This window comes from Hydra viridissima, unplaced genomic scaffold (genome assembly GCF_058129835.1).
Source record: "Hydra viridissima isolate aposymbiotic clone 2 unplaced genomic scaffold, HvirCarnegie_v1 scaffold_12, whole genome shotgun sequence".
NCBI classification, from domain to species: domain Eukaryota; kingdom Metazoa; phylum Cnidaria; class Hydrozoa; order Anthoathecata; family Hydridae; genus Hydra; species Hydra viridissima.
In genome coordinates this window covers 13080436-13103647 of record NW_028324311.1, presented here as the reverse complement: position 1 = coordinate 13103647, position 23212 = coordinate 13080436, and the positions used below count along the sequence as shown (strand labels likewise).

The following is a 23212-nucleotide window of genomic DNA, read 5'->3' as shown; positions in this document are numbered from 1 at the left end:
TTGAACAGATCATTATCATTTTTCATAGAAGATTTACACAAAAGCATTTTCTTTTAAAATAAATGTTTTACGTAAAGGTAATGAAAATGTTTAAAAAAATCGTTTGAAAAGTAATGGACTTAAAGATAGAATTAGATTATTGAAAGTTTTCAAATCAATAGAGAACACTTTATTATATTATAACTCTCACAAATATACAGAATACGTTTTTAAACAGTTGAAAAAGAAAAGGTTAATTTTTAGTTTTTTCTGCCAACTCCATATCAATGTTGTTGCTTTGTTTTGAATCTTGAACTGTATTTTCTAATGTTTCACTTCTACCCCACAACCCACCTCTCCACGGTGGCAGGTTTTCTTCTTCTCGTTTGCCCCAAAGTCCTGGTGGGGGACCACTAGATCTGTCTGTTGTATCTTTTTTCTCCTCGTCTTCGCAAGGCGGATTTTCTAACAAACATGCAGGGTATTCGCTTAATCTGTTTTCTTTTAAGCTCCAATCCATATCTTTTCTTTTTTCGATTTCTTCACCTCTTTTTCCCCATAAACCAGGATAAGGACGAGTGTCTTTTGTACCACTTTTACCCCACATTCCAATTGGTGGCTGATCTTTTTTACCCCATAATCCGGGTGGAGGTCCACTATCTTTTTTCCCCCAAAGTCCTGGTGGAGGTCCAACATCTTTCCCCCAAAGACCCGGAAATGGTCTACTATCTTTTCCCCATAACCCTGGCGGAGGCCCACTATTCTTTCCCCAATTTTTTAGAAGCAGATCATTGACGCTATCTTTACCCCAGAGTCCAATCGGCAGTTTACCTTTATGAACATAAGGTTTGTTATCTTCTTCATAAGTATCAATATCTTTACCCCAAAGTCCGATTGGGAGCGGTTCGTTATCTATTTTTTCTTTGGCCTCAGAATCTTTACCCCAGAGTCCAATTGGAAGAGGTTCACTCTCTGTTTCCTCGTTAGCACTATAATCTTTACCCCAAAGTCCTAAAGGGAGTTTGGTTTCGGGATTTGCTGGTTCATTATCTTTACCCCACAAACCTAGAGGACGTTCAACTTTTCCATTTCCAGGTATGCTCTTTTTAGTCTCAATTTCGATTTCCAGTTTAGGATTATAATGTTCTGCATCTATTTCTGCAGTTGCCCCCCACAAACGCTTAGGGCGGTTTTCATTGTGCGCCAATCGGTTAAGCTCAGCATATATACTCTCAATGTATTCTAAAGGGATATTATGAGTAAGTTCATTCCAAACCTCTTCTCCATTAGTGTTGAGGTCCAGACTGTTATCTTGTGTTCTTAAAATAGATAGTTTTTCAGCGTCTTTTACGGGCGTCACGCGTTTTTGAGGCTTTATTGCTTTCAAATCTGTTAAAGTACGTCTAGAATTTGCATCTTGCACGTTTACTGCTTGTTGTGAAATGTGTATAATTAATGATAACAGCAAAATCACGTTTTTGCTAACAAGCTTTTCCATTTACCTCTAAAATAAAAAAAATAGATATATTAAAAGAAATTTAAGTAACTAACTACAATACAACATAAATTTCCTTGATATACAATTTGCATACATTTAATTTTACACAATAATTATATACAATAATTACTTAAATTATAAGATAAACTTTTATTTTCTATTTTTTTTTTTTTATATTTAGGTCTAGTCTTATTTTTCAGCAAAACTTCATAAGTAAAAACAGAAATCTTATAATTTCTCAATAAGTCATTTTGTGAACTGTGTAGTAATCAATATTTAAATGGAAAGAATGTCACTTAGAGCGTATGCACGCATCCTTTTTTTTCCCTTGTTAAGGGGCTCGCAGAACTATTTAATGTTTGCGTAACTTGTTTGAGTGTTTTCGTGAAGTTGGAAAATTAAAAATGATTTGATTCCATTGCAGATTGTTGTAAAACTGAGTATGCTAATAAAAAGAGAAAACGTTTCTGAGTTATTATTATAATGACTATTTTTTTCTTTTTTTTTTTTTGCTTTTATTGTTATTTTTTGCTAATCTCAACATAACATCACAAACACACCTTGCTAGTTTAACTGCCACACATGGTTCAGCTATTTTAAATTATAAAATTAATAATGAATGCGATACATATGGCCAGGAAGGAACAAAAAACCGCAAGTCTTATCTTTATCGGATATCTTTTCCGTAGATAAAGAGTTTAAATAATTTATGTCACTTTTTCCCTTTTACGGACATATTTCGTAATACTTTGAATTAGAGAGGCAAGACATAAAATCATGCCGTTAAAGAGAAGAGGTTCCTGACACGAATGCTTGAGATAAATTCTTTCTAAAAAAATGGTAATTTGGGGCTTTCTTTTAAAAGAGAAACACAAAGTTTGTATTTCTTTATGATTCTTAATAACATCCAAAAAAATTCCAAGAAATTTTCAAAAAACTTTGGTAGTAAAACATAACTTTAAAAATATGTCATTACAGTAAACATAATTAAAAAAGGTTTCTTTTTTTTTTTTTTTTTTTGAAAATTTGTAAAAGTATTTCATAATGTTATCTCCTAAAATTATAAAGTGTTCCATAATTTAGTCACTGAAAATTGATCAAATATATAACTAATCAGGTTTAAAATTATAGCATGAGAAACTGTACGTTGTTTTAACTTTAGCCGGACAATAAAACAAACGAAATAACAAACAACACGAAAGTGATGACATTAAATATGCATTCAACATATTCTCTTAAATGTAAATTGTACCCTTACTTAAATCTAACTCTTCATTTTTGCATATTCAGGATGATAAAATTTTTTATAACAAAGAAAATATTTAAAAAAAGAATCAAATTCACATTGCCACATCTAAATAACACAAAAACAATATACGGCGTAAACAGCACCTCTCTTACTTCAAGCGTGAATTCTGACAATCAATAATTTGAATAATGCGTTTTCTGATGCACGGAGTTTTATAAATGAGTTTCGGGGGATTTTATTTCCTCTCAGACATATGTTTTCGCAGATATTTGCTTATTCTGAATATTTTAATACAATTGACTAAAATATAGTTCGCATGACAGATGCTTACGTGGTTAAACAAAACATTCTAGCAAATATCTCACAAATGTTGGTACGAAAAATAAATTCGCGATAATTAATGAATTAGTTTTAAAATTGCAAACTTTTTTTCTCACCTTCTGCGCAATGACGTAACAAGAAAATTAGAATCAGGTCAATTGTGCTTACTATAACATATTCACATTTGTTTGAAAGAATATATATATTCTTTTAAAATATATTCAATCGTTTAATTTTAGTTCAAATCATAATAAACCTTTATAGTTGTAATAAATATTTCCGTAATCAGTACTGCTCACACTGACCTTGCCTAAAATTTGTTGGTGGAAGATAAAAAAGATGCGGCTTCTCTATATTTCTAATTTTTCCTACAAGTAAAGTTTACGTAGACTTAATCACCAAATATGGCTACAAAACTAAAATAATTTTCAATAATCTACTAACCAATAAAAGAAGATCTATTAACGGACTTCTCATCCACAAATATTTTCGTTCAAGTTTTTTTTTTTCTTTTCACTCTTTTTATATGCGCAGCTTTACTTAGATTAAAATCTTGACGTATTAAATTACAAGAGAACTTTGAAATAACTGATGGATCATTTGAGTATATACACCTTTCGCAACAGACTCCTTAAAGATACTGATCATTCATTCAGTTGAGTTATCAAGGGAAAGCGATCGAGTCATAAGAGGCGGCGCCATTGTATCCTTTGTTTACATCATGACAATGGTCGGATGTCGTCATGACCAAAAGTCGGCCTAAAACCTTAAATTAGCATGGTTTCTCACGAGGCAAAATTTTAAAAAAATCACTTTCGTTTTTCGTGGTTCTACTTATAGAGAACCACATGTCACGGAATTAAATTATTAAATTATTCTATTTTAAAAAAAGGCATTTATAATTTTAATGTGACGCGTCCGATGAATTTGATGAACCAAAGTTCATAGGAAACTCAACTAGTAAAACAGGAAAATAAATAGTGATAAAAGAAAGATAATAACAATCATGCATATGGTAAATTCATTTCAAAACTTCAATAAGTTACTAATTTAATAAAAATAAACATTTTTCGATTTTGATTTAACATTAAATTTTGATAGAAATATTTAGATCATATTTCTTTTGTAGTTTTAGGTTAAAAAACGCTTGTTGAGTTTATATTTGTCATTATCAGAAACCTCAACCACCACCTTCAATGAGATATTGATCATATCATTTTGTTGGCTTTGTTTACAGAAGCATGTTTATGTTCCGTTTTGGCTATTTGTAATCCTGGCTACCGCCCTTTCATAAGATAATAAAACGAGATGTTTTGAAAAAATATTTTTCAACTTTTGAATTCTTCTCCAGACCGCTCTGATCGTTTATGAAGCACGGCTTTTAACAACTAAACTTGCGAAAGAGCTATCAGGGGCTGAGTTTTATGTAACTATTACACGTATATTGTGGACTTACCCTCTTGTAATTTTTCTTTCCTAATGCAAATTAAGTTTTTAAAACTGCCTCACGTTTCTCTATGTCTATGGCGATGAAAAGGAGTTGATAGCGTTTTAGTTAAAAAGTTAGTCAAAATACAAATAATCTTTTTTAAAACACTATCATCTTTTAATACTATCTCTTTGGCTTAAAGACCTTGATAGAAGAAGATATGAGAAATAAATAATGGCCAAGCAGATTGGCAGCGAAATCTGTTTTTAAAAAAACTTTTCGAAATATTTCATAAACCACGTATACTTTGAGATGAATTATTCTTTGTAAAACACCCTAAAAATTTTCTAAAATAATTCATTAATAAATAAAATCAGGTATAATTAAAGATTTGTTTGCTATAGTCAAACATTGAGTAGGACCCACAGAAGAACACAGATGTTTGGAGCATATTTTTAAAATATGGTGCTTGTACCAAATGTTTATTAATTCCGACAGATATAACGCATAATACTACGTCTTATAAAAAGAAAATAAAATTTAAAAAAAAAATAAAAAATAAAAACAAAAAAAACAAACAAACAAAACAAAAGTAATTTCCTTCTTTCTCCAGATGAAATTTAAAAGTTTGAAATGTAACGCATGTTATACGCGTATAAAGGCATAAGCACGCAAAAATACGCAAACTTAAAAGTTTGAAATGTAACGTATGCCATATGCATATAAGCATAAGAACGCTAAAGAACAAACGTTGCTTTACATTTAAAATATATCTTAAAATAAACTTATTTCTCATATAAATTCAAATTTTTATAATATTAAAATACTAAGCTATAGTTAAATTTTATAATTTTTTTTTACGGCAGGTTCTGGAATATTAATAAGTGATTATTTTCATAAACATGTTGAATTCTAACCTAAAAATTTCGATTCAACATTCGACGTAAAAACCGCTGTTAAAAATCATAAAATCATATGTCAATGGTTTGCATAAATTATTTTGATAATAATGATAATGTATTTTCATTTTTTAAAGTTTCATTTTTCACATCACAGGTTCAAAGGAAGACTATTTTCATGATTTTGGGCCATTTTTTGCAGGTGATCACGTATAACAGTTATGATGGGAAGCTCAAAAACCAACAAAAGCATTTTCTTAAAAAATTAAAGTATTTTCCATTTGTAAATACTATTAATAAGTTATATTATGACTAAAAATGAGCACTAAATAATTTGGGCACGTATGTACACCTATTTTAGCTTAAATATTTACATTAAGAAAAAGATAAAACAAAAAAATCAGACCAAAAGGCGGGAAACGATTTTTAATAAGTAACCAATCGTTGTGAAGAAACAGTAAATCGTTTAGAGTCGTCATTATCATTTTGGAATAAACTAAAGTCATCAAAACAATTTAAAATCTCAGTCAAATGATCTCAATTTATCTAGTAAACATTCTTCTTCTGTTTTTGATTCAGATCTGTTCAGATTCTAAAGAATCTTTGTGTCATTTTTTAAGTTATTTGACCATTTATCGTTTTCTGGACAAAGTTATCAAATACAGCTTTGAACTTTAGTTTCTATGTTTTCAGGGGATTTTTTTGGAAAATTTCTGGAAAGTTTTTCCCAAGTAAATAAATTCTTTGAAAATTTATCGTAGCTTGTCAATAAGTGCAACATATTTATGTTGTCAAAAATATTTCTTAATATCTTGGACAAAATTTGCAGCATTTTAAACAATTTCATACTATCCATCATTAAACATTTCATACAACCATCATTAAACATTCCAACAAACCATCATTAAACATTCCAACAAACCATCTTCAAATCTACTCTTTAAAAGCAAACCGGTTTAACATAAATTGCTTGGGAAAAAAAGTTCTTCTGAGTTGGCAGCCAAAAAAGTCGTCTAAGAGAAATAAAAACGAAATAATGCGATTAAAAGACTGAATAAGAAAGTAAAGAAGGAGGCTTATCTCAGTAAAGAAGTAGATTTTTCTCAGAAAAGAAAATTTAGTCGTAATTGACAAACTTCGTTCAGTTATTTGTAATTAAAAAAAAAAATTGTTAATACAATTCGCTCCCCTTAAAAAAAAAGTTCTCAATAAACTTGCAAAGCAGTTTAATGTATATTCACCAGGTTCTCCGCTCAAACCTGTGCTATCTGCACTTAAAAAGAATAGCGTGTCAGGTTTTGTTAGAGGACTATTCTTATCTTTATGGCAAATAACGGACAAAAGTGTGAAAAAAAAGACACTTAGAAAGTAAATGAGGAATGTTTACCAATTATTTCACAATCCTCGTTTATCACTTGGAAAGCCGAAACTTTTGCTAAATTGTTAAATGTACTTTTATACAGCATGTACTTCTTTAGCCAGATGTCTAAAAATATTGGTATGGACACTTTTTAAAATATTATCTGGTTGTTAAATGCACTACAAAATATGGTTCAATTTTAGTGAGCGATTCAGCAATCCCAAATCTACGGCCCACTTAACGAATCCGACCAGGAATCTTCAAAATTACTACCCACAGTTCAATAATTTTGCATATAATTTAACCCGTTCATTTACATTTGTTTAAGTACTTACTATAAATAATTTAAAAAAAAAAATACTTGCTAAAAATATTTTAGCATTTTATTAAAACTCTAAAAGTCCTTACGACTTGTTAACAAAAAATACTTTAATAAGATATCATTGTGGTATTGAGTGGTTTAAACCATTCAGTTGATTTCGTCCAGTGGCTGAGAAGATTTTTTTTATTTACTAAAAAGTTCCCTAAAAAAGGTATTATTTTAAATAGTACCTTTTTTAGGGAACTTTTTAGTAAACAAGTTTTTTCAGTGGATGTTTTTTTAAGTCCGTTATTTTCAGTGGATGTTTTTTTAAGTCCGGGAATTATTTAAGAAACGAACTTTGAAACTTATATTTAGCACTAAAAAATGAGTTTTTTTTAATTATTTTTCTTGTTTTTTTAAAACTTTTAATATATTCTTAACCCTGTAAAAAATGATAACTGCTCAGCTACTATTTAACCCGTTATATAATTTTTTAGCACTTACAATGAACTGAGAACCTTGATGTCGTATCCAAATTTACCTAAATAGTTGTATCATAATGTAAGTATTGATTAAAACCCTGTTACTACAACTGAAGCTTTTCTGTCAGAACGAGATTACCCATTTTGCAAATGATATGATTACTACGCCTTATTTTAAGGTCGAATGTCTAACCGTGACATACGTAAAGTGACATGCGTCAAACTCAGTTTAGCATGCGGACTCAATGATATAATATATATATATATATATATATATATATATATATATATATATATATATATATATATATATATATATATATATATGAACTTCAATAAAGACGAATTCTCTCAATACTAAATTTTTATTTTATCTAAGAAATTTTCGCTAGATTATTGATACTAGCATCTTCAGCTTTAATTACAAATTATTAATAATTAATTACAAATAATTTGTAATTAAAGCTGAAGATGCTAGTATCAATAATCTAGCGAAAATTTCTTAGATAAAATAAAAATTTAGTATTGAGAGAATTCGTATTTATTGAAGTTCATATATTAAATTTATTCAACTCTCATACAAGATGTCGTCATTTTATATATATATATATATATATATATATATATATATATATATATATATATATATATATATATATATATATATATATATATATATATATATATATATATATTAGGTATGTGTGTATCTGCGATTTACGGCACCGATTTTAAAGATAAAATCTGTGACCATTTTTTCATCGCGTGCACGAGGTAGGTGTCGTAAGAATGGATTTTTCTTGTATATTTTTTTAGAACTTTATATTGACTTAGATAATATCTTAAAAGTAGAGTGTTGTAAATTTATTGCAGTTTCTTTTCTTTTTTTTTTTTGCAGTCACTAACGTTTTTAGTGATTTGATTGCTATTGAAAACTTTATTCCTGTTCTGAAAGTGAATTGACATTGAAGAGATAATGGGTTTTTTTTTCTAACTTTTGAATCAATTTTATATATCTATTTTCTATGTACCTGCCAAATTTCATTAAAAAATAATTATACGCTCATATTCTATTTTTGCACGCAGTAAAGGCACCAAATAATCTTCTGTTGTAGAGGTTGGGGGGGGGGGGGGATTCACGATTATGAGCATTTTGTATATTTGACTTTTTTATTCATTAAAAATTGTTTTTTTTAGAAAAATGAAACTTTATTTAAAATATTGGTGATTTTTTTTAAATATTCAAAACATGATTTACACACACACACAAACACAAAACCATATTCTGTTATTAGTTGAATAAAAATATAACCGAGGCAAAGTCATGCGTTAAAAATTAAATTACGAAGTTCTATTATAAAACCACCGTAAACCGAACGCTAATTTTTTAAGTTAGTTGCAGTTTTCTTAAGCATTCCTTATAATGAATTTTTGTCACTTAAATGGGCATAACTTTTAGTAGAATCATTAGTTTTTTATGAAATTTTCACCATTATAATACTGATTTAAAGCTCTTTACAATGATGTATAATAATTAAATATTTGAATAGTTTAATAATTTTGCACACGTACCTATATATATATATATATATATATATATATATATATATATATATATATATATATATATATATATATATATATATATATATATATATATATCATTGTGCGGACTAAACTACATGTGCGGACTTAACTGAGAAGATGAGAAATCAGAGCAACCCGTACAATCAATAAATTAAAAATAGCAACGAATATATTTTACAGAAATAATGATTTAATTACAAATCTCCATAATTTCTTTTTATCCCTTGACGTTAAATAGAAATTTATAATTGTTAGTTTCAATTTAAATTATTTTCAAAAGCTAATACAATAAAAATGATGAAATGCACAAGAATATTAAATGATATTAACATACATGCAATTTAGTTACGGTTTCATAAACGAAATCTTTTTCTTTTTTTTTACTGAACTTCAGAAAACTTAGAGGAAATGGCGCATCTTCTAGGAAGTAAAAATTGTGTTGAAAGCCTATCTAAAGACGTTTGTCAGCTTCAAGAATTAATCACTCCTTTGCTGAAAATAACTGGACGAATAGAATTTTCTTCATGGAAATACCCTTGTGAAAATGCATGTGATATTAATGTTAAAGAGATTATTGAGAACTATTGTTTTTGTCAAGATGAAGATGCCAACAAACTGTCTCACATTATTTTGCTTGAAATGGTTATTGACAGGCATAAGAATATTTATTACAAACTTAATAGTTTATTCTTATAAGTGTATACATTTGTATACACGTGTATATATTTAGTGTTAGATTAATGTGTGTTTGGGGGATTTAGGGAGGAGGGGTTTGAACCGATATAAAAGAAATGTTCTATGAAATTTCACTGTTAAGAAATTGATTTCTTATTCTACCTAAGAACAGGATATCTAGACAATTCAAAATGTTTATCAATTTCTTGGAAATTTTTTTAGAAGATGGTGACTGTTTTTAAAGTTCTCTTTTGGGTTAGATTTAACTTTAAAAGAAATATATTCCACTCAATGGTCTTGAAGTTTAACTTTTCTATAGGCTGTTAGACAACATAGTTTAGATCTTTAATACACTTTACATTGGCACAGGGAAACAAAGTTCATAATGAAGCTCACAACAAATAACAAGAATCTAGTAATATTTGCATTTTAGAATTACTTCTTTAATGCTAGAAGTAAATAAGTTATAACAAACTTCATGACATCAGTATACAAGCAATTACTTAGAGATTCAGTATAGCTACACACACACACTCCATCTGCACTATGAGAAAATGAATATGTGTGTGTATGTATGTAATGTATGTATGTAATATATGTATGTAATGTATGTATGTAACGTATGTATGTAATGTATGTATGTAATGTATGTATGTAATGTATGTATGTAATGTATGTATGTAATGTATGTATGTAATGTATGTATGTAATGTATGTATGTAATGTATGTATGTAATCTATGTATGTAATCTATGTATGTAATCTATGTATGTATGTATTTATGTATGTAAGTATGTATGTATGTATGTATGTATGTATGTATGTATGTATGTATGTATGTATGTATGTATGTATGTATGTATGTATGTATGTATGTATGTATGTATGTATGTATCTATCTATCTATCTATCTATCTATCTATCTATCTATCTATCTATCTGTGTATCTATGTACACATATATATATGTATCTATGCATTTCTTTTGATGAAAGTGTTAATCATGTTTAAATTTAATTTTAAGGTTTTGTTTACTACTTCAATGTGTATCACAACTTTTTGATATGTCTGTGACATTGGGCTTACCTCATGTTCGGTCACATTTGGAGACATGTACATTCACTTCCACAATATCTGTTGGTTTGGTTGCTGCACTCTTTAAAAAGAAAGTCTTAAAAGTTCAAAAATCATACATGAAAATGGAGAAAGAAGTAAACTTGTTATATAAAATTGATGACAATGATAACAATTATGACAATTATGATGATGATCATCATCATCATGATCATAATTTGATGATCATGATGATGATCATGATAATGATCATCATCATCATCATAATTATGATAATCATGATCATGATAATGATCATGATGATGATGATGATCATCATCATCATGATCATCATCATGATCATCATCATCATCATTATGTTTATTTAGTTATCAGAACATAATCAATCTCTGATGGACTTGCAAAACCTTGTGTATCCAAAAAGGAACAGATATCTTTTATCTTCAGCTGACAAAAAACAGCAATTAAATAGTTCAGAAATCTTTATTGGTAAAAAACAATCAATTAGTACTCAAACTTTTGAAACAGCATTTATGCCATGCAGTGCTTGTTCAAGCATGCAAAATTGTTTGGTTACTGTTGGTTCAGCTATTATTGCGATTTGTGAATCTCAGGGTTTACCTTCATCACTGTCAAAATATAAGCGAGCATATAAAGATGTAAGAATGACAAGTTTAGACATTCAAAAATGGAGCACAGACCAAGAACATGATTTGCAAAAAGTGTGCAAGCATTTGGAGCACTTACAAGGAAAGATGCTTCTTTTAGAAACTGATTTAATTAGTTCAAAAGCAACTGGCGTACAACTGCAAGAAAATGTTGATGCAGCTTTTCAACAAAAAGTCTATTTAGAAAATGAACTTCTTACTTTCAAAAAATTGCATGAAACAAAAACAGAGCAATATTTGCTACAAGAAGAAATTCTAAAGCAGAAATTAAATGAAATCAAGATGCTAGAAAATGAAGTTAATATCTTGCGTGAAAAAGAGGTTGAAACAAATAGGTTGCAAATCAGTCAATCAAATGCAATTAAAAATCTTGGTATAATTTTTTTTCAGATTTTAGATATATGTTAGACATATTTGGCAGATCTATAGTTTAAAAATCTAAATCATTTCAACTTTGAAGAAAACTTTTTTTATTAAATTAAATACAAAACAGCAACAGCAAAAAACAATAATTCAAGCTTTCTTACTCATACAATATAAAAGTTGTAATATGTAATCTACAAGTTTCTAACTTACACAATAGTAAATGAAAAAATGAAAATTTAATTTGATTTAAAAAATGTTTATTCATACTTAATTTTATTCTTTTTTTTATTTATCATATTTCTTTATGTATTATCATTAAGTTAATTAACATAATAAAATTTACCAACATTTATAATGATAGCGTTTTTTTGTGAATTATTTATTGCTGTACTTTGAATTCCCTAATTTTCTTAATCTTAATTATGTTTTTCACATAGAGAAACAAGTTGAGAATTTATTAAATGAGTTGGAAAATTCGAGGAAAGAATTGCAAACAAGTGAAAGTCATGTTCAAGAAATTCTTTGTGCAAATCAAGAAATACAACAAAGTACTGATACAAAGTTGCAAGTTAATCTGGAAAATCTTAATAACTTAACCAAAGAGTTGACCAAGTTAAATGCTGAAAACAAAGTATTAATGAAGCATGATCAGGTTTTTTTTTAAAACATGTCTATTTGGTATATATTTGCTTTAAATATTATAAAATACTACAAAAGAATTTAATAAAGTTTTCATTAAATTTGATGTGATTTTTTTAAATACAAATATATTGTGTGTGTGTGTATATATATATATATATATATATATATATATGTATATATATATGTATGTATGTGTATATATATATATATATATATATATATATATATATATATATATATATATATATATATATATATATATATATATAATAATATTAATACAAATTTTTGAAAATAAGTTTGATACAACTTTTAAATGCATGGTCATCTGCACCATAATAAAGCTAAAAACATTTACATTATCAAGGGGCTTCAAGAGAAACAGTCAAAACTGCTCTCCCGCATTGAACAGCTAGAAGATTGTGTAGACACTCTCAAAATTCAACTAGTGGAATCTCAACAAACATGTGAAAATATGCGTAATGAAAATGAAAGTTTGAAGCTTCAAGCTAAAAAAGCAGAAGAAAAACTTGATGTATATGAGGTATACTTATATTTTTATTTATTTTGGGAAAAATCTTCCACAATTTTAAATTAATATTCGTTACAAGTCTTTTTTTTTCTATTACAGAATAAGGCTAAAGAAGAGTATCACAAGTTGACAGAAATGTCTGAAAAAATTAAACTTCTTGTCTGCTACCCTGTGATTGGTTTAGAATTTGAATCTGCTGAAAAAGAGTACCTTTCTATATTATCAGATTTTAAGTATAAAATGCCTTCAGAGGATGACATTGTCTCAGACTTGTTCAACCAAATATCTGCAAATGAAATGCGTGTAACCATACTGTTAAATCAAATATCATCTTTAAAAAACTCTTTAGATAAATTGCAACTGAAAAACACTGGTAGAGTTAATTTGGTAGGGTTTTACATTTGGTTTTAGTTGTTATTTCAACTTCTTCATGGGCACCAGCACATGGGTACATCTGTACCACCCTGTGTTCTAGCCCCCTTCACACCTACACCTAAGTTATTGTTTTTTTTTTCAAGAAAAGTTCTTTCAAATAAGAAATGGTTATATAAATGTAGACATTCAATATCAATAACAATTTTAGTTATGAAAATTATAATAATGTTAAAAATGCAGTGAATATCTTATATAAAATGCGTATTTATAATTTTACTTTGTTAAATTATTAACAAGAATAATTTACTCAACTATCAGTTGGTGCCAAGTATTGCAAACAACCTTATTTCGTTAAGTTAAGCACAATTTCATTTGGGGCTTTTTTTCCACTGTTAATATCTTAAGTTATGGTGTCTGTATTTCAACCACCTAAAAAGTTTCTGGTGCTCATTAGCTCAAAATTATTGTGTATTTATTTATGGACCTGTTATTTATTTTATAAGTTTAAAAATTAATTGTTATGTACTTTCCGTTTTGTTTAGATAAACGTTTGCACTTCCTTTGAAAGGTGATCATTTTTTATGCGTAACTCTCTGTAGCTTCAAAAAAAAAATTTTTTTAAATCTCATTTTAGTATTGGAAGGGATGATTTAAAAATTAATCTTTTAGAGTTCTTTAATCTTTATTTAACAAAGAAAAAATCTAAAAATAGCCAATTTTGTTTTTTTATTTAAAAAAATTTGGTTATTTTTCGATTTTTCAAATTTTTTAGTTAAAAAACCACGTAAATTTACTTTTCGTTTGTTTATTAAGTTATTGATTTTTTTTTTAAATCTATAAGCATATACAATGTATAATTACTGTCTCAGTCACTATGACATCTCGATGTCGCAATGCGATGTAAAAAAAGTATTCGGCTAATTGTCAACTGACGGCTATTGTACCGATCTGATGACGGATGTACTCTTCTGTTGCATATTTTTTCATGTCGGCCACAAATATTTTGAAGTGGTTTTCAAAGACGCTCCTGAACGGTCCACCGATTTTCATATCTTAATCTTAAATTGTAGGATCATTTGGATCAAAATATTCAAGATTTTAAAATTAGCAAACTATACGACCTTCAACGAAAAGGAGGAACTAATGCTCTTATAGTCACGGTTAACCATATTCCTTTTTTGTTTCATGTCGGTGCATTACGAATGTCATAGTAATTAAGTTAGTAATTGTTCTGTATATTTGCTAACAGTTTGATGTGGTTTAAAGAAAATATTTAGAACTTAATAAATAAATGAAGAAATAAAACACTTTCTGTATTTTTTTGATAAAAAAAAACAAACGAAAATCTTCTTTTACTGACTATAAATCTAATAGTTTGAAAGGAATATTTGTATCCAACAGCATTCCTGTTTATTTTTAAAAAACATTTCTGAAGATAAAACTGTTGTAAAGTTTGTAAACTATTGTAAAGATTGGCTGAAAAATATTCAAATAAAACAAAAAATGGTTTTTGTTTCAGTAATTATTCTTTTGGGTCTTATCAAATTAAGCAGAAATAAAAATTGCGTATTATGTGCCTTAATTTCGATTCTATTTATAGTCAACTTCCTATACCAGCATTCGAATCTTCAAAAAAGTTGAATCTAGAAGACTCGCCTACTCCTAAACCGCCTTGTGAACCCCGTACATCATCTAGGGTTGGAAGACCAAGAAGCAACAACAGAAACAAAAGAAATGATGCTTTTGATGATTTAAAGGCTGGTGGTCGAATTATGCTTGAAGAAGCTGAAGCATCGTGGAACAGCAAAAATGCTGCAGCGAAAAATACAAAGTCACCGATCCTCAATCAGCTCAGCTGTGTTTGCCCTGATTGCGATAAAGTTTACTTGTCTTCGGAAGATCTAGAAATACATAGAGCATTTTGCTATGGTAGAATCTAAGTATGGTTGCATTTTTATGCTCGTGTATTTAAGTAAAGTAAGTTTTTGTAATATTTATAAAGCTATTACAATATTTAAAATGTTGTTCTAGTATATGTAAAGTTGTTATGATAATAAAAAGGTCATTGTAATGTTACAGTCGAATCCCGTTATCTCGGACCCTGGATAAGTCGAACGGAATTTCAATTCCCCTTGCACATTCTCTGTCAACTTACTGTAAAATCATCCGCTTAAGTCGTACCCTGGTTAAGTCAGACCATTCGCTAACTCGTACTGTTTTTTGGGGTCCCTTCGGCAAAAAACTTCGCTTAAACAAGGACGTTTGTTTTGAGTTTGCATATAAGTGCTTATAATAACAAAACTTCCAATACTTCAATCAAAACTCCAAACTCTAAACGCTCGAAAATAAAATACTTTTGCGTCAAATATAATTAAACATAGCTAAACATTTTCACGGAGAGCTTTAGATTTAGTTATGCTTCGATTAAATTCTATTTGTTAATAACTATTACATTAAAAGTTTAAAAATATCAATTAAAATTCAAAACTTAGAACGTTCGAAAATTATTTACTTTTGCGTCGTTTCAAATAGCTTTGAATGCTTCAAAGCTGTTTGAAAAAGAATTGTGTGAATTTGAAACAAACATCAATTTTGGACTTTTTTCGTTTATAGTAGATATTATATATATATAAAAATACATATATTTCACATAAGATTATATTGTTCAATGTATATGCACATAATATTTATACATCGAGGAACATTCGATAAGTCTCGAAATCTCAATAAGTCGGACATTTTCAAAAAGTCCGACTTAACGAGAGCTTTGCTTAATTCGGACATTCGCTAAGTCGGACAAAAAATATATACCCCTTCAGAGTCCGAGTTAACGGGATTCTACTGTATTATATTTATAAAGTTTTAAATTAATTATATAGAATTACGTTTGAAATTAGTTTATGAAAAAATGCAAAAAATTGTGTAGACAGCTTCCACCATATGAGAATGAAAATGGTTATGATCTCAGCAAGAGAGTAAAAGTGGTAACGAATAAGTTTATAAGTTACTTTGACCCGGTAAATTATAGAGGTGTATTTCTCAAAGAACACGAAGATTTAATAAAGAATGCATTGTTTTAATCGTCATTTAAACTATAAGAGTAAAAAGGGGGTAAAAAATTGAACAACTTTTGTATTTTTAGTTTTTATGAATTGTCTTTTAAACGGAAAAGCATTTTGAAATTTTTTTTTATTGACATGAAATTTTTTTTTTTTTCGATATTAAAATAGAATTTTTCGCTCTATCATACGGTATAGAACTATTTGGTTTTTTAGTTAAAAAATTTTAACACGAGTTAAAAAGAGTTACTATGAGTAAATTTTTTTAAGTTTTATTCACTATCTGACTTCTCAGTTTCATAAATAAAAACTTGCAGAGCTAAACATAAAGTGTAATTTTGTAGCAAAAATTCTACTAAAGATCCTTTACGATGACCATCTACGATGATCCTTTTTTCAACATTGAACTTCATCTCAGTCAGTCTCAGAAAGAAGTACACAATTGTAAACAAAACAAAACAAAAAAAAAAAAAGGAATTCTATTGACGAGCAACTCAATTCTGCAATTACGCAAATAAAATATGGCGGCTTATCATTATTTAAAGTATCATTTGACATTCCAAAAGCAATTTTATCGTTCAGGATAAAGAATTCTGCAAGTTCTATTGGTACTGGCACAGTCGCCATTTTAAGTACTTTTACTGAATTGACATTAGTTGAAATCCTTATTAAACTTGCCGATTGGGAGTTCCGGTAAAACCCCCAAACTAGTACTTGACTCAATTTCTTGAAGTAAATATAAATGAGTACTCTGCGTAAAATGTCTGGATATTTGATGAAATCGGCTTCAATAATGACAATGGTAATCAAACAAGTCTCGCAATCAAAGATGCAATAAACAACTTTGTTGCAACGATAACCAATTGTTTACATACGAAAATTTAAAGAGTCAAAGTAGGGTTTTGCATGCTCGCCACAAAAATGTTCGCTTGGCGATGAATTCTTTTGTACCAAAAAATACAGAGGCTGATATTTTTTACTTTACCTCATCTTTGTAGTTAACTGTATTAATCAATTTAATTGCTTTATTTCTCTTAATTGTATAACATTTAATAAATGGCGAGTAAACACGTTTAACTTTAAAAGACAATCATCGTATAACAATTTTTTTTTTTTACTTTAAATGTTTAAAAACTAAATAAAATTGTAAAATAAAATTTATATCTTCTTGTAGAGAATAAAATTTATATCTTCTTAACAAAACTTTGTAAAAAATATATAAAAAATGTTTTTCTGAAAAAAAAAAAAACGAAAACAGTTCAACTAGAGCCGCTTTTACTCTGTAATGTGTGTCGATTATCTTAACACCTGTAATTTATTATAACTTTGAAAGTTTGTCTAAAATTTCTCCTCTGCAACGAATGAGTCATTGAAACGGTCAAACTGTTCCTGATTAAGAGTTACGCCACTTGCCCATGGATGTCCGCCCCCGATGTTACTTCCACTTTTTTTCTTAAGTAATTCAGCTAAATCACGGGCATCAAATTTCTCGTTTACCCTTCGTAAAGACAAGTAATACATCAAAGCACCGTCTTTTGTACGGGTTGGTGAATTTATTAAAATCGCATAACTCGATCCAGTTTTTATCATTTTCTCTTTCACATAAGATTCCACGTTTCTCCCAAACTTTAAGATATCTAATGGTACAATTAGAACGCGGGAGGATGTTTCACCAACTTTTATTAAGCCAGTTACCTTAGCTTTATTTAAAGCCAATGTTAAGTTTTCTAACAACTGTAGAAAATCGCAAATCATTTCTTTGGTAAAAATCTCTTTGTTCTTTCCAGAGAGAACAGAGAAGCAATATGATAAGTAGCTGTTTGCTTTTTCTTTGAAACTTTCTCCTCCACTCGACTCTTCTTTGTATAAGAATTGCCAATCTTCTGAGTTTGGTGTAATATACAGAAGAAGATAATAAATTTGCATTTTAGCCTCAATTATCTTCTCAAGGTTGGATTTAAGGTCAGGAAAATTAGTCAAAACTTTTTCAAAAACTTTTTTCGCTGTATCTAAAGCAAGAGAGGTTCCAGCAATCTCTTCGCTTTGGCCTTCATAATCAGCGAACTGAACTAAATTTAGAAATTCTCGAAAACAAACATCAAAACTCTCTTTGAATTTGAACAGATCATAAGATATTATGCTGGCGCATTTGTCGGCATTAAAAACAAAAGAGAAGTTGGAAAATTCAGACAAAGAATTCATTTGTGAATTTTTCGACAACGGATGATGATCGATGACTCGAACATTTGTCTCGTGTAATATACTCGATAAGTAATGAACTTCCTCTTGCAATTCTGGAGAGCAATCCACATAAACAATTGTTGTGTTCTTCGTACCCAAACGCGTAACAGTGTTCTTAATTTTCTGAAAGCTTTCGTTTGTTCTCCAATACGGTATCAAAAAGGTGTTCACAAGATAGAACTGCGATGCCATGATTGCTGAAGTAAGTCCGTCAAAACATGGTCTGTTTGGGTATGAGTGAAAAACAATAATGACATTCGAAGGTGCGTAATCCATAATTTTCTATAATTCCTAAATGATTAAAAAAAAAAAACAATAAAATTTCACATCAAAAGGATACTTTCTTAAAAGAAATCAGTTTTTGACAAACTGTTTTCTTTTATGCTTATGTAAAGAAGTATCGTTCTGTAATTTTTTGAAAAACAACAGTTAAAACGTCTTAAGGATTCCTTTGTCGAAATTCTGAGGTCAATGACATCTTTAAATAGGCGTCATCAATCTCAGAATTTGTGCTAAATGCTTGGTCAACTTTTTCATGAACCAAAAAGCTAGAAATAAGTAAGATATAACAAGAGCTTGTCCCTTCATGATTCGGTTGAGAATCTCCTGTGGAATTTTAAATTGTGAATAAACATTATTTTAAAGAAACGTATTTTTTGAAAAAATAACCGCGACTACATAGGAAATTATTCTTTTATTTTAAACAGTCATTTTTTCAGTTGGTTGTTTGTTTCTACGTAACAAACATAAAATGTTTAAGTTGCTTAAAAAGTTTTTAATTTTTTGATCTTGGAAATCTTTGAATACAAATAAAAAAAAAAAAGAAAAAAAAAATAGAATACAAAAGTTCAAAAATGATTTAAAAAAATGATTTTTTTTTTTTCAAAAGATGTAATGCCATCACCAGTTAGATAAATTTATATTTTGTTTTCCATCAATGACCTTTAAAGACTTTAAAACGTTTGATATTACAAGTTAAAGATGTTTGGTGTTACACGTAGATTAAATAAAGAGTCCTTCTCTTAAGAATTATGCGTGCAAATTTGAAACTCAAAGAACATTATTTTGAAATCTTTCACGTAAAAGAAACCGTTACACTGAAATATTGCGCACAAAGCTAATTGCAACTTTTTTTTGTTTTTTTTTTGTACACCATATTTTCTTTGAAATCTTTGTTTCCTGGAAAGATTTAAATGGAAATTAGTTTTACACTTGGTTGCATTTAAAAATGAATTAATTAACCAGTATAAATAGTTGTTAATATAAATTGTCATGTGTGGCTCATATAGAGGAAACTGTAAGAAAAAAAAGTAGACGATTGTATTGAAGATTCAAAAAAATATTTCTGACCTGCTTGTCCTGACTGTGGCAACTCCGTTTGCTGATTTAATTTTGATAATAATTTTCGAGTGCAGGATCAACTTTATACCGTTTTATCGCATTAATTCTAAGAATTAATGCTTTAACGTACTTTCCTTGTAATATAATGAAATGCGCAGATATGCATGAAATTATATCCCAGGTTCTTTCCATCGAAAGTAAACATGATTATACCCTCAAGCGAAATTGAAGAAGACCCTGAGCGGGAATTTACTAGTGCAATTTATTGAGAAGTACTTTACCGGCGTTTTACTTACTAAAAATGGTAGCAAAAATAACCTTTCTATAGGCATTTAAATACATGTTTATGTACATTATTATACATGTTTATATACTTTACCGGCGTCTCACTTACTAAAAATGGTAGCAAAAATAACCTTTCTATAGGCATTTAAATACATGTTTATGTCAACTCAATAAGCTTTTTTGAAAAAACTATAAGGACTTGTTAAAAATTTGGTTTAGTTATAAGTGATTACCATACATTCATAATTTGATTTTGCAAAGTCTAATTTTTTTAAAGTTACAGGGTCTCATATATATATATATATATATATATATATATATATATATATATATATATATATATATATATATATATATATATATCTGTGTGTGTTTGAGTATGTATGTATGTATGTATGTATGTATGTATGTATGTATGTATGTATGTATGTATGTATGTATGTATGTATGTATGTATGTATGTATGTATATATATATATATTCATAATAAACAGTAGCTTATATATACAATAAAGTATCCAGACATTTATTAAGTTGTTTATTACAAATGGAATTTGTAATATCTATTTTGCATGCCTATTCAAAATATGGTCCTACAACTCGCTCATTTGTAAAAGCAGTTATACGATGGATAACTGGGAAATGTGAATTGGAGAGAATTTGTGAAATGTCTTTTCCTGGTGAGATAATTTACGGCTATAAGCAATGTCATGAAGTTGAAAATAGTCTTTATTACTCTAAAAATGATGCACTACGTAGAATATTGGTTGCTGATAAAATGAAGACAAAAACAGCCATGGAAACAATAATGAGAGTGAAACGTATTATTCCAGAAAAAAGTCAATTATTTGTTAAGTCCATGCCCTATATGTTGCGGAAAATAATAAGCTATAATGCTCTATTGAATGAAGTGGATTCGATAAGAAGTATCCTTTATGACGAGACTAATAATGAACATGAAGATGCACTAAAAAACCTTTGGGGTTTACTAAAAAAAGATGATGAACTGACTGAAAGACATACTTCAAGATGGAGTGAAATTGGCTTTCAAGGTACGAATCCAGCAACAGATTTCAGAGGAATGGGTCTTTTAGGTTTGCAGAATATGATTTATTTACTTGAAACACATGAAAATATTGGGTTGAAGATATATGGTCAATCTAATCATCCTCATTATGGATTTTCCTTTGCAATCATGGCTATAAGTTTTACAAGTACATCTTTTGATTTATTACGAAGCGGAAAGCTTAAAGGTTGGATCTATAATTTACCCATTGTTGATTATTCTTTGGAGACATTTCAATCTTTTTTTGTTGAAATATTTGAAGAGTTTGCTGATTATTGGGTGATGAGACAACCACCAAACATTATGTCATTTAATGAAATCAAAAAGGATTACATGAATGAGGTTGAGAAGAGACTTTTTAGTGGGAAATGGTCTAAACTATAGTAATGTAAAAAAATATTAATTTAAATTAATTTTATTTAATCAAAAACAAAAAAAAGTTTTCTGTTTGTAATTTTTATTTAACAACTTAAATTTCATTCACACTTTGCAATCATTTATTTTTTAATGAATGCATATATAAATTTATTTGTAAACTAAGTTAGTAAATAAAGCAAAATATATATTACCTTCTTTCAAAATTGAAGTATTGAAATTGACTTTGCAGAAATTACTTTGGAATGAATAACTCTGAGGTACCAGCAGTTGGTTAACTTGTAAAATATTATTTTTGAAATTTTCAACTGAAGTTGGTTAACTTGTGAAATATTAAACAATTTTAGGCAAATTAAATAGCTATCAGATTTTGAAAATACAGTTCTGATTTGTTTTTATATCATTATTAGGGCCTCATAAAATATTACAAGTGGTAATATGTTGGAATCCAAGTGGTTCTATGTTGGAAAATATATATAATGTTAAATGTATATAATGGCTACACAAAGTTGAGCTAAACTTGGGAACTTTTTTAAAAATCCGTTTTTCTGTTAATGTGCTAGGATGCATACTAATCTTAAAAATTTTCATTAATTAAAAAAAAGCGTACTGTGAATGATATACAATGTAGAAGTAATATCAGTTTTTAGATTCAGCATATCTCTGGAGTTGATAATATCAACATTAGAGAGTTTTACCACTAGTAACAGCGAAAATGCTGTCAACAGTGTTGATATTGCGACGTAGGTTCACTGCGCTTAAGTTGTTAAGATATACTTTAGCTTGGTTTCCAATAGTTGTAGGAATGTTGTACAACAGTTGCACAACAACTTTGTTTTATAATGGAAACATTTTAAAGTTGCACAGCTTAACGTTTGTCGTACAACAAATTTTATGTTATACAATTGCGGTTGTGAGTTTTGAAAAAAATCTATTTCTGCAACAGTATTTTGTTTTTTGTGCAAAACGCGCAGCTAATTTTTTTTTTTTTTATTGGAAACCACACAATAACTGTTGTATAACAAAGTCTACAAAGTATCCCCATTTTTCACAAAGCATGGCGACGGCTCCATCTTGGGTGTTGGAAAAAATCTCTAAGGGGCTGTTTAAATGGACACAGGCTAGCCCGTTTGCCGAGATCTCACTTGCCGGGCTAGCTTTCTTAATCATATAAACGCAAAATAAAATTAAGTTGAATAAAGGACGGCGTCGAGTTCTCGGTAAACGGGCTAGCCCTGCAAATGAGCTAGCCCATTTTTCATATAAACAGCCCCAAGGCAGATTTTATGAACGAAGTTCAAAAACTTCCAGTTTTAGTTAAAGTTACAGTTAACCGGCCTAAAATAATTTTACTCGTCAGCTTTTTGCGCTCTCTTTCGCGGAGACTAAAAACATTAGAGAATAAT

At 28.7% G+C, this 23212-nt stretch overlaps 4 protein-coding genes across 11 annotated transcripts; 2 read left to right on the top strand and 2 right to left on the bottom strand.

The window, feature by feature from the left end:
- On the bottom strand, positions 1-3689 carry LOC145193701 (uncharacterized). Of its 4 annotated transcripts, XM_090068348.1 has the most exons (3): positions 3492-3560; positions 3353-3415; positions 1-1483 (listed from the first exon to the last, which is right to left on the bottom strand). In XM_090068348.1, exon 3 carries the CDS (start codon positions 1475-1477, stop codon positions 233-235), a length of 1245 nt encoding a protein of 414 aa, XP_089924474.1. In that variant the 5' UTR covers positions 1478-1483; positions 3353-3415; positions 3492-3560; the 3' UTR covers positions 1-232. The 4 variants fall into 4 exon arrangements, with proteins under 4 accessions (XP_089924474.1, XP_089924473.1, XP_079927323.2 ...); XM_090068347.1 differs by lacking the exon at positions 3353-3415 and having other exon boundaries at positions 3492-3689; XM_080071197.2 differs by lacking the exons at positions 3353-3415; positions 3492-3560 and adding an exon at positions 2879-3089.
- A 5587-nt stretch (positions 3690-9276) lies between these two features.
- On the top strand, positions 9277-17570 carry LOC145193911 (uncharacterized). Of its 4 annotated transcripts, XM_090068847.1 has the most exons (9): positions 9281-9761; positions 10807-10993; positions 11225-11897; positions 12328-12542; positions 12900-13076; positions 13164-13451; positions 13982-14007; positions 15040-15416; positions 16843-17570. In XM_090068847.1, exons 1-8 carry the CDS (start codon positions 9517-9519, stop codon positions 15377-15379), a joined length of 2151 nt encoding a protein of 716 aa, XP_089924973.1. In that variant the 5' UTR covers positions 9281-9516; the 3' UTR covers positions 15380-15416; positions 16843-17570. The 4 variants fall into 4 exon arrangements, with proteins under 4 accessions (XP_089924975.1, XP_089924974.1, XP_089924973.1 ...); XM_090068849.1 differs by lacking the exon at positions 16843-17570 and having other exon boundaries at positions 9277-10198; positions 15040-15515; XM_090068848.1 differs by lacking the exon at positions 16843-17570 and having other exon boundaries at positions 9277-10345; positions 15040-15515.
- A 6-nt stretch (positions 17571-17576) lies between these two features.
- LOC145193912 (uncharacterized) lies at positions 17577-22139 on the bottom strand. 2 transcript variants are annotated; one of them, XM_090068850.1, is made up of 2 exons: positions 22001-22139; positions 17577-19030 (listed from the first exon to the last, which is right to left on the bottom strand). In XM_090068850.1, exon 2 carries the CDS (start codon positions 19013-19015, stop codon positions 17837-17839), a length of 1179 nt encoding a protein of 392 aa, XP_089924976.1. In that variant the 5' UTR covers positions 19016-19030; positions 22001-22139; the 3' UTR covers positions 17577-17836. The 2 variants fall into 2 exon arrangements, with proteins under 2 accessions (XP_089924976.1, XP_079927578.2); XM_080071452.2 differs by lacking the exon at positions 22001-22139 and adding an exon at positions 20090-20544.
- Positions 20823-21994, top strand: LOC149881355 (ELMO domain-containing protein 2-like). Its single transcript, XM_090068851.1, has one exon. The coding sequence runs from the start codon at positions 20913-20915 to the stop codon at positions 21813-21815; it is 903 nt and encodes a 300-aa protein (XP_089924977.1). The 5' UTR covers positions 20823-20912; the 3' UTR covers positions 21816-21994.
- Positions 22140-23212: the final 1073 nt, after the last annotated feature.